The sequence below is a fragment of the Adiantum capillus-veneris genome, chromosome 22 (assembly GCF_014529385.1).
Source record: "Adiantum capillus-veneris isolate H3 chromosome 22, ASM1452938v2, whole genome shotgun sequence".
Taxonomy (NCBI): domain Eukaryota; kingdom Viridiplantae; phylum Streptophyta; class Polypodiopsida; order Polypodiales; family Pteridaceae; genus Adiantum; species Adiantum capillus-veneris.
The window spans coordinates 13,913,566-13,925,160 of NC_140952.1; the positions used below are offsets into that span (position 1 = coordinate 13,913,566).

General features: G+C 45.0%; 1 protein-coding gene across 1 annotated transcript; it reads right to left on the bottom strand.

Annotated features, from left to right (window-relative positions):
• Nucleotides 1–6,951: 6,951 nt before the first annotated feature.
• LOC147428936 (uncharacterized) lies at nucleotides 6,952–8,441 on the bottom strand. The gene is made up of 2 exons (XM_086495171.1): nucleotides 7,455–8,441; nucleotides 6,952–7,279 (listed from the first exon to the last, which is right to left on the bottom strand). Exons 1-2 carry the CDS (start codon nucleotides 8,388–8,390, stop codon nucleotides 7,271–7,273), a joined length of 945 nt encoding a protein of 314 aa, XP_086351297.1. The 5' UTR covers nucleotides 8,391–8,441; the 3' UTR covers nucleotides 6,952–7,270.
• Nucleotides 8,442–11,595: the final 3,154 nt, after the last annotated feature.

Genomic DNA, 11,595 nt, shown 5'->3' on the forward strand with positions numbered 1-11,595 from the left:
TTGCGAGACATGTTGAGGCGGATAGGTTCTATCTTCAGCATACCATTCGTGCGCTCGGCACATACCCAGACATTTGTGCCATCTATAAAGGTGGCTACTATCCCCTCCACAGTTTTTCTAGATACCAAAAGTGCACTTGCAAAGGATTGTGGTTACGGCCTGACCGAACCAGTGCCTTAAATGTCATGAGATGGGGCACTTAGCGAGGGATTGTCCTAGAGGGGAAATATCAGAGACAATGGTTGGAGGAAGACAACCCTCACAACCACAAAAGAGTTATGTACAGCAACAAGAGTGTTGGGCACCAACACAATGTAGAGCAGACAGAGCGACAGAGGCAGAGGCCGGTAGGTAGACAGGGACAGGCACAACCTATCCTTGTTTATAGAAGGGTAGAGAGACCGAGGTTGGCAGAGACAAAGCAGCCCACAGACAAGCCTCCAGAGGAGAGATTACCAGACAAGAATCAAGAGGAGGTTCCAAAGTAGGAGGACAGAAGGATAGAGGAAGATCAGCAACAATCAATGGCAGTTCAGGAGCAACCTAAGTTGCCCCATGATAGATGTCAGGTGTAGCGGAAGAGAATAAGGATTTGCTCGGATCTAGTACTCCGCACACAAACACAAGGGACACTTTACTTCACTTGAAAGAACTGAATCGAACTGAACTGAAAGAAAGAGAGAGACGATAGAGAGAAAAGAGACGACACAGGGATGTCGGGTCCCAACCCTCAAGGGTCTCCTTACTCTCTTGCCAAAGCAAGTACTTTCTTTATTTTTGCACAATGCTAATACAATGACTAAATGATGAGATGATGATGCTAAGGGGTATTGATGTTGTGGAAATTGATGACGACTGTGTCGACGACGATGGAGACTATGACGATGACAACGATGGTGTCGTCGTCAAGTCCGGGATATGCGACGAAGGTGTCTTCGTCAAGATAGGAATCTGCGATGACGATGACGAAGGTGTCCTCATCAGAGAAAAATCCTCGTACCACGGGTGTAGAAAAACCAATTTGTCCCCAAAGCCGAGAGAAGTGCGGCTAATGACACTAAAGGCAAGTTCCTTTGATGAAAAAATAGCAACGAAAGTACCTCTACCAAGTAAGATGATATCCTCCACTCTGCCTTCATCCGAACCAGTTAGAGTGCACGAAAGCCACTCCCGGATGTTGACATGAGTGTAGGAAGTTGGAACACCCCAGTAGACGCCAACAGCCCCTCTTTGAGAGAGAACTTCAATTCGGTCACCAATCTTGCGCTAAAGATCTTCTGGAATGACCATAGACGGTGCCATTGTCCCAAACTACCGACATGTCAAGCCGCTGAAGATCTCGGCCAAGGAGCCTAAACTCTAAGAGAAGCAGCAGCAGAAGAAGTTCCAACCAACTTATAGTTCAAGTCCAATGGGGCCTAAAGTAAAGCAACCCACACCCCCACACACGAAACTGACCGCGTAACTATCTCATGATGTGGCAAAGCAGTACGGATTTCCGCAATTTGCACTAACTTGCTGACGTGGCAGATTTTTGTGAATTGCTCTGACAGCTGCCACATGGCAGCCTGTATGGATTTCCACGTTTTGCGTGCTCACAGCTTTTGAACAACATATGCTTTTAGAACTTGAAGCTTTTCATGTAACTGCTTTTGAATAGCCAAGGGCTTTTAAATATGAACTGTGGGCTCACTCTGGCATTCTACCACGGGCAAATGCAGAGCAAGAGCCACAAAGTGTACCTAGTTCAAGCAATATAAAGAAATACCAAAAGGGGCGCCAAGGTTTGGGGCTAGTGCTCTCTCGGGGTAGAACTCCGCCACTCCCCGTCTTCTGTCGTGCATCTCTTTCAGACCAGTTGTTATTATGAAGTGCTTAAAGTTGTTCGGTATGTTCTTTTCCTTTGGCACATGGTGCCCGTCCATGTGGCAGTAATATCAGAGCTTCAAGCGTGTGCTTTTCTGAAAGCATACTGGTCCTACCAAAGAGGAGACAGAGCTTTTCGGTATGTTCTTTTCCTTTGGCACATGGTGCCCGCCCATGTGATAGTAATATTAGAGCTTCAAGCGTGTGCTTTTCTGAAAGCATATTGGTCCTACCGAAGAGGAGACAGAGCAAGTCAGGGTATATTAAAGAATCCTTGTGTCCCAACCCAGACTTATTGGCCACTCCCATCGTTGCTTCATCATGCAAGGATTTTTTTTCAAGCCGCTGTTTTTTCAGAGGCAATGCCATGCAATAATGGATATTAATAGCTACCAAGCCGCACACTCCAACTTGGCAAGCTTTTAAGAAAAAAATTTGCCCGAAGTTATATGCCTTTAGACATCTTTCTTCAAAGTGCAGCTTCTGACAGAGGGAGGTATCCAAAAATGCTTGCCACGGAAACCCTAGCTTGAAATTTCTCGACGTCTCTCAACAGGTGTCTCTTCTTAAATCGAAAAACTTGGAGATTTAGTGTGATTGCTATGTCTTGGGACTACCATCACAGCCACAAGAACACTATTTATCGAGGCCTGTTTTGACTATTCAAGAGTTTATGGACCATGTTGCGGTCGATTACAACCTTATGGAAGACATCTAACCCTAATCTTGGTGCACATTTCAAGAAAGAAAGCCAGTCGTCTTTTCAAGCTCGTGTAATGTGCAGCAAAAGTGAATGATTTATATGGCTCAGGATGAGTGAACAGTAAGTGCTCAAGGTTCCTTTTACTTAGAAAAAGGGAGAGCCTTCCTCGACTTAATGAGAGTACGTGTGCAATGAACAAACACGAGTGGGATGCAATTGTGAGTGAGTGTGCAAGAGAGTGCTAGAGAGAGAGGAGACGACACCGGATGGGGTCCCAAACTCCCCTCCAAGGGCCCTCCTCTCTATTGCTAGAGAGGTATTTGCTTCAGATTGCACTAAGTCCGGTACAATGCTTCTAGATGTTGTGGTACTTGATGATGACTATGTCGACGACGATGATGGAGACTATGACGATGACGACGAAGGTGTCGTCATCAAGCCCAGGATCTGCGACGATCACAACGAAGATGTTGTCGTCAAGATAGGGATGTCTGATGACAATGTCGGCGTCGACAAAGACGATGTTGTCAACAACGACAGCTTCAAGGCTGAAAACTGAAAATGCTAAATGCTCTGCTCGAGATCTGCTAATGTGGCGGTATTGCGGCCTGGGTTTGCAACCGCTTCGTTAGGCTAGGGCTGAAATGCAAAAACGCTGGCTAATCTGGCTGAAATCTGAAAGCGCTAGGCTGATCTACTAAAATCTGAAAACGCGGCTGATCTACTAAAATCTGAAAACGCTAGGCTGATCTTGTGAGAAAACGCTAGGGCAAGCTATCTGGTCACACTCTGTACTTGCGCACTGAGCCTATCTTCTGTCTTCTGCTTCTAATGAGTGCCCAATGGGTTTCTTCTATAATTTCTTAGCAATTTGCCCAACCTACTTTTCCAACAAAAGTCACTTATTAATAAATAAGTGAAAAATGGGTTCAATGCTCTAAAATATGCTCATGCGTACTGTATCATGATACTAATGATCCTTGGTTGTGCAATCAAAGGGTATGCAGCTACTCTTAAGTGCCTGAACATGCACGGCCTGCGCACAGGCTCACGAAGATATCAGGACATTTCCTAGGCTTCCTTAACCCTAGTAGTAGGAACAGCTTGTCCACGTACACATGGGGTAATTAGATGTGTACGTGACAGCTTGACTGATGTTGAGATTGCTTTTTAAGTTTTAATTTTGTTTGAGAACTTGTTTGTAATCCTGTTTGGAATTTGTTTGAGATGGATGGTATCTGTTTTGAACTTGTCTTCGTGCCGACTTGAATTGTTTGACTCTGGTTTTGATAATGGTTCAATGCTTCGTGATTTACTCCCGGGTTGAGTAGTGAGAAGTGTTGTTTTGGTATTCTCTGAACCTCAGAACGACGCAGACGGGATGTTTGGGGAGCGTTTCGTTGTATGCTTGAAAACCTTGAAACAACGCAGACAGGATGTCTGGGGAGCGTTTCATTGTATGAAAACCTCCAAACGACGCAAACGGGATGTCTAGGGAGCATTTCGTTGTATGTTGGAAAACCTCTGAACGACGCAGACAGGATGTCTGGGGAGCGTTTGGTTGTATGCTTGAACCTCCAAGTGACGCAGGCTGCGGTCTGGGGAGCGTTTGGTTGTATTAGTCCTCTGAGCTCGTGGCTCGGACCTTTTTAGGTTATTGGGGAGGAAGTGACGAGGTAGTCGTTGAGTAGCTTCATACCGCTGACCGTCTATCTTGGGGGAGTGCTCAGCGGCGCTCTTCATTGTCTTGAAACATACATATGTGAGCATTTGTGTTGCATTGTGATGTGTCAACCACTAAATATTCCTTATTGGATGAGATTTTTCTAGGAAACCAACGACCAAGAATACGAAGAGCTCCGATCTGGAATGAGACTCCTTATGGGATGAGATTTTTCTCGGAAGCCAATGACCCAGGATATCAAGAGCTCCAATCTGGGATGAGAAAATTGATTGTTCCTCGGATTGTCTCTCGGAATGTCCATCAGAGATTTTTGAGCTAACTTGAGTTGTTTTGCAGCTATACGATAATCGCGGATGATTACTTCCTTTCAAGAAGGGGGGATGTCACAAACTGCTCACGTGCCAAGTCACTGAAGATCCCGACAAAGGAGCCTAAACCCTAAGAGAAGCAGCAACACAAGAAGTTCCAACCAACTTATGGTTCCTGTCCGATGGGGCTTAGAGTAAAGCAGCCCACACCCACACACACACACACACAAAACTGAACGCGTAACCAACTCATGACGTGGCAGAGCAGTACAGATTTCCGCAATTTGCATTTGATTGTTGACGTGGCAGATTTTTGCGAATTATGCTAACAGGTTCCATATGACAGTCTGTACAGATTTCCACATTTTGCGGGCTGACAGCTTTTGGACAGCATATGCTTTTAGAACTTGAAGCTTTTCATGTAACTGCTTTTGAATGGCCAAGGGCCTTTAATATGAACTGTGGGCTCTCATTCCGCATTCTATCGCAGGAAGATGCAGAGCAAGAGCCACGAGTGTACCTAATTCAGACAATATAAAGAAATACCGAAAGAGGCACCAAGGTTTGGGGCCAGTGCTCTCTAGGGGTGGAGCTCCGCCACTCCCCGTCTCGTCGTTCATCTCTTTCGGTTCAGTTGTTATTTTGAAGTGCTTAACATTGTTCAGTCTGTTCTTTTCCATTGGCACGTGGTGCCCACCCGCGTGACAGCCATAGTGCTTGACAGAGAACCGGTAAAAAGAAACTGAACCCCTGCTCGAAACCTTACACAAAACCTGAAAGAGAATGGTCGAGGGGTGGGCTTGATAGGTAAGCGGTTAAGGGAAGGAGGGCTGAAGGGTAGGCGGGATAGGGTGAGGGTGGCTGAGGGGCCGCTAATTCGGGATGGGAGGAAGGCTGAGGGGGCGGGTAGGCTTAAAAGGAAAAGGAAGGGGGGGGGGGGGGGGGGGGGGGGGGGGGGGGGGGGGGGGGGTAGGCGAGGGCTTGCAGAGCAGAGCAGAGCAGGAAGAAGCAAAAGGGCAGATGCTACTGAGTAGAGCAAGGCAACAGCGGCAAAGCGAGGAGGAGGTAGCGGGCAAACGAAGACGACGGGCAGACAGGGGAAGGCGGGCAGACGAACACGACGCGCTGGCGGGCAACAAAGCACTGCACTTGAGTTGACAAGGAGCTATCAGCCAGGATAGAAACAATAAGGTGGCTCCTGAGGACCAGAGCTTGGGGAGGGAACTCCAAGAAGACAATGAAGAGGCTCTGATGACAACCTGTGAAAACCTGATGGAGAAGCCTAGAGCGAGTAGAGAACTCCAAGAAGACAATGAAGAGGCTCTGATGACAACAACCTGATGGAGAAGCCTGGTAGAGCGAGTAGAGAACATAGCAGCAAGTCGACAACAGCAAACCCAAATGACCCAAAACAGAGAACTCAATGCAGAGAACATAAGAAATCGAGACATGCAAGAAACACGAGGCTCTAAAAAACAAACTTCACCCACACCCACCCAAAAATCAGTTTTCATAGCACTAAGAAAACAAAGCTTGCAAGAACCAAACTCCACATGCACACCCGACACACACAGACTCACGCGTGCAGAAACCAGAGCTAAAGAGCGCAAGCTGAAAGACAACAAAAACAAACAAAGCAAACACAAGAATGAAAAAAAAAAAGGCAAACCTCGACCGGAGATTCGCCAGATTGAGCAACTTCTATGCCTCCACGAAGAGCAGCAATTGCGACTTGATGCAGGGCCCTCTGCTAGCACAGAGTCCCTCCAAGTGGTATCCTTTAGACTGCGCAGGAGAGGCCTTCAATTCACAACCTAATGCTCCGAGCATGCATTGCAGAGCAAAAGTCACCCAAGCTCACTAAAACCTCGAGCAAATCTCCACCATCATTGAACTGCTAGGTTTGATGATGAACAGGTTTGGAGATGAAGCAGAGGTGGACAGAAGCAGTAAGACGAGGCTATCAGTGCAGGGATGTAGGGAAGTGCAACTCCGGCGGCACCAACAGCAGCACAATGGACCCACGGGCCACAACAGGCCAGTGTCCATGGCTACAAGGAAGGTGGCAACGAGGGCTTCAACAGGCCAGTAGAGGGGAGGGGTTGCGATCGGCAGCAGAACGAGGGGCGAGGGCAAAGCTCTCTCTAACATGCGAGCTGCTGCTCGTACACACCATGGGGAAGACCAAGCTGTGTGAAGGGTTCTCTCTCTCTCTCTCTCTCTCTCTCTCTCTCTCTCTCTCATGAGAGAGAGAGAGAGAGAGATAGATATAGCTGAGACCGCTAGATGGCAAGATACTGAATGTCAAATTTGAATTGAGTCCAACAGACACTGAGGAGCAACAGCACAACAAGGTATACAAACGTGACAAGATGGTGCAGACCTTCCACTAAAGATCAAGGCAGCTCAATTCTCAAAAATTCCTATTCAAGTGTAGTATACATACAGTGCCACACTTTAAAGGTGTGGCAAGAATGAGAGTCTCTCTCTAAACTGTGGAGAGACCAATTAATACACCAACATGTGCAGACTCCATCTGTAACAGAAAAAAGGCACTCTCACCCCACCAAGGTTGAGCCCCTCCTCCTTTCCTCTATTAAATGGCCCTTTTGCTTGATTCCCACAGAACTACACATATCTTTACGCCTCCGGAATCCCAATGCTATGCCATGTACGAGATATTGGCTACATTTGCTGCCTCAAGATCCATTAACTCACCTGAAAAAAACAAAGGTGACAAGCCGTCAAGCCCTATGAAAGACCAAAGAAAGAAAGAAAGATGTATTAATATATTGTTGAGGCCAACGTCCCCTATAGGACAAATCAGCTACATCATTGTCAATACATTCTACCTTGGTAAAAATGCGACTACTTCAGAGAGATAAGCAGATACCTTAACACCTGTGTATCGCTCAATCTTCAAGTTCATATCATACTGAACCGACATCTCCCCACGTGATTTCTGGTTGATTAAAATCCGAATCTTGCACTTAAAAAATGCTTCAAAGAGCTGCTCATATTCTTCCTTGAGGATAAAGCACTCCTCTCTTCTACAAGAGGGGTCCTCACAATGCTTTTGGGCACCTGCCTGTAATACAGCAAGGGCAATCGCCAATGGGGAGGTGTCGAGGCCAGAGGCAGAGACTGAAATCTTCTTTCCAAAAAGGATTTTCTTACAAAGATGAGGCAGGAAGGTGACACTACCTCTTTCTGGCCACTCAAAGGAGATGCCACCAGGGCTCTCTGCAAGTACTCGATCAAACTCACCAATGGGAAAATTCTCAAATGCTTTTCGAGAGGTATGATACAGGTAGCTGAGGAAGAACCTGCGCACAGCTTTGTATTCAGGCTGAGCTCCTTTATGAAAATACGCAGTAAGCTGCTCCATTTCCTTCTGAAGGGCCTCTCTCTCTGCAACCACCTCCATTTCTCTCTTCTTTATATGCTCCAAGAGCTTTACCTGGTTAATTTCAGGGTCATCAGAGCCAACCTTGGTGCGCTGGATGCGTAAATCATTGCTCGTGATCCGAAAATCAGCAATTCTGTGTTCCAGTCGCCTGATCTTGTTGTCGACTTGCCTCCATTCTGGATGCATCCCCATATGGACACGTGCGCGGGATCCATGTTGCCTCCCTTGCAAACCCTGTATCCTTTCCCGCAAGCTCTGCACGCATGCAATCCTTCTGTGCTTGCTCGTTTGCGACCCCTGCATACATAGCTTCTTTACTTGTACGGCCTGCACACACGCGCGCCTTCTCTCGGTCCTTGTTTCTACCCTTGTACCTGCTGTTAGCCTGGTTGAAAGAAGGCTTTGGGAAACAGCTTCCATAGCGATTCTGCAGATATTTCTCTCTCTCTCCCCCTAACAAAGAAAGAAAGGATCAATTCAAATCGAAGGTGCATCAAAAATCCCACGGCTTCATTTGTTTTAAGGGGAATCTACCAAGATCCTAAGGGGAGGTTCAGTGATTCTTAAGAATCTAAAGAGATTCTATGTAAGGCAACTTTAAGCTTCATTCTCTCTCTCTCTCTCTCTCATTTTTGTTAGTTCTTTTGTTGTCTTGCTAGGTCAAGTCTTGAGAGAGGGAGGATTAAGACGAGGTGGAAGCTGGGGGGAGGAAGGTTGAGAGAGAGGGAGGAGAGGTTGTCTCTATCAAGGTTGAGAGAGGGAGAGGGCGAGAGAGGTTGGAAGCAAGCATAGGGGGATAGGAGCGCACAAGCATGCAGGGGATGGGGGGGTGGGGGACGGGGAACACGCGATGTCTGGACGGTTTTTATACATGCTAAAGTTTAATAATCATAGCATAGTTGAGGAATATTTGTTAGAAATTAATTAATTTTGGGATAGTTGCAAAGAGCTTCTACTTCCAAGTCCCATTGACTAGGGGGGCATTTCTCTTGGTTATCTAAAAGAATATGAAGAATAGATTCACAACCGCATGCTATAAACAAGGTTATGGCAAAGGTTACTAAACGTGATACTATAAAGCAATGTATAAGTCCCAATGAAAAGGAGGCATTTCTTTTGGTTATCTAAAAGAGGGTGAAGATTCATGATGACCTGCTATAAACAAAGCAATTGCAAGGGTTACTAAACATGATACTTTATAACTATTTATGACACAATAGTGTGTTTATGTGGGTGTGTTGTGCATGTGTAATAAACATTAAGGAGAGTCTCTTTATTGTTTATCGTCAAATCCTTGATCCTATTCCTTTTTGTGCTACATTGGAATTAAGTTCCTTTGTCATCTCTCCTTTCTATGACAAAGATGTCCTTATTGTGAGTTCTAGAGCATTTGCAATATTTTGAGGGGTAATTACCACCTCAGTCTTTTGGCCATCCAAAGCAATAATCATTGCTTTGTCGTCTTTTTGAATGAAGTGGGCTAGCTCGTAGGCTCTCTGTGTATCCATACCTGCTGGTTGTGCTGTAAAGAACTTATATAAATATGCTCTCTCTAGTTGGTTGAGAGTCTCTTCTTTGTTTGCGTATTCCATGATTTCTCGTAGATTTATTGGGATATCCACAATATTTCCTTGTGGGTCTCTGAATGTACCTTGGTACACTGCCAGTCCTTCTCTTTCCAATGTAACTTCATCCACCCAAGCCAGGGTTGGCTTCAGTGTCTCTTCAGGTATTGTGTATGGTTCGGTGGCTGCTTTAATTCGCTATCTAAAACACTACATGAAGAGCTTACCATTTGGAGGTGGTGGCAACAAGGGACAGATTTGTATATCTTCTTGTTCAAAACACATTGCCATCGTTTATGCTAGACGGTGTACTTGAAACTCCAAATTTCATAGACATAATCACATAGTCTCAAGAGATGATGAAGGGCTTTATATGATGAAGGGCTCTATGCCACCAATCCTTGGCTTTCAACTATAGCATCTTCGTTCCCTTGGCTATTCCAAGAACATTCACCATTAGCACATTTGATCGCAATAACTCCCAACCATTTTGGGAAAATTGGGTTACATAGTTGAGTTTGTTACCTTCAAATAACATTAACCATAAGCACATTCCATTGAAATAACTCCCAATCATTTTAGAGACCCCATAAGGCAAATATCAATTGGATGATGCAAAACCATTCAAATGAGGTTCCATGGTTGAGTTTGTTACCTTAAAACGCAATCTAAAGATACATTGGAGTTCTTTTCCAAACTTCTTCAAGTTAGGCAAACACATTAACCAAATGACGCAACGGTACCAGCAAACTCAAAACGAGATTTGAAACATGCAAGAAGCAATCAATCAGTATTATGCAGACGCTGCAGAAGTAGAGGATTGGGTTACACGTCAGCGGCAAGAGCCAGAACAGAGTGAAATTTCACAGGTTCAAAATGCATGGGAAGCCATGCAAGATGTCCAAGCATCTGAGCGACGCAAAAGGACACCCGAGGGAGAAGGAGCAGCAACCGAGGGAGGGGTGTCATAAAATCTAATATCTAGTTGTATCCAAGTGATTTTCTCATGTTAAAAGGATCATTTAATTTGGAAAAATAAAAGGGAAACAAGAGCTAGAACATAGATATGTGTTTTTAGACCAAGCTCAGCACGGGGCCAAAAGGGAGATGGTTACATTTTGGCAAGGGCTCAAGGAGATGGTCTAATGAAGAACAATGTGTAATAATGGAGCTTAGAATACCTTAGGGTTGGCTCCATTAAAGACCTCCAAAGGTTAGTGTTACAAGTCCTTACACCTAAGAGCTTCAGGTTAGGCAAGCTAGGCTTGTGCTTGAGGTGTTCAAGTTAAATATGAGCCCTAATTAGGGGCATGAGAAAGAACACTCACATGCACACAAGGCAAGCCCAGACTCAAGAGGCACTAAGGCCACATGTCATACCCCTAGCAATATTGCCCTCATAAGGTGCTTGAACCCTATTGGGTGACCTATAGGAAGGTCCAATGAGAATTTAGATTCAATTAAAAAATCAAGATCTTTCTTTTAAAAATGGAAAAGGAGGACATTTGTCCAAATGCTACGATTTAAAAAGTTAAGGTCTTTCTCTTAAAAATGAAAAAGGAGGACATGTGTCCAAATTCTACAATTTAAAAAGTTAAGGCCTTTCTCTAAAGGTGAAAAAGGAGGACATTTGTCCAAATGCTACAATTTAAAAAGTTAAGGTCTCTCTTAAAGAGAAAAAGGAGAGCGCTTGTTGAACAAATAAGATAAATAAGATATCTCTCTCTTTTATATACTCCACAGGTGACACACACACACACACTCTTCAATTGTGTGTTGTGTGCACAACTCCATCTCCTTCTCCAATTTTGAGAAGTAGAGAGCCTACACCAACACCTCTTGGATATAGAATGTAAATCCAACCAAGAGTCAAGCTTCAATGGCATGCTCATTTTCTCTACCATCTATATTACTATGCTAACCTAAGCTACAAGAGTAATCTATGGCGAGGAAAGTATTTCTTTCTCGTAAGAATACTTCTTCTTCCTCTTCCCTACCCTCATTCCCTGCTAGCTCTCTCCACCTTTGAAGGCGTTTGAGGTCTTGGGACTGACGTCGGG

What these genes read in the sequence shown, in the direction of transcription:
- LOC147428936 (XM_086495171.1), bottom strand. Translation starts at nt 8,390, where the DNA reads ATGGAAGCTGTTTCCCAAAGCCTTCTTTCAACCAGGCTAACAGCAGGT.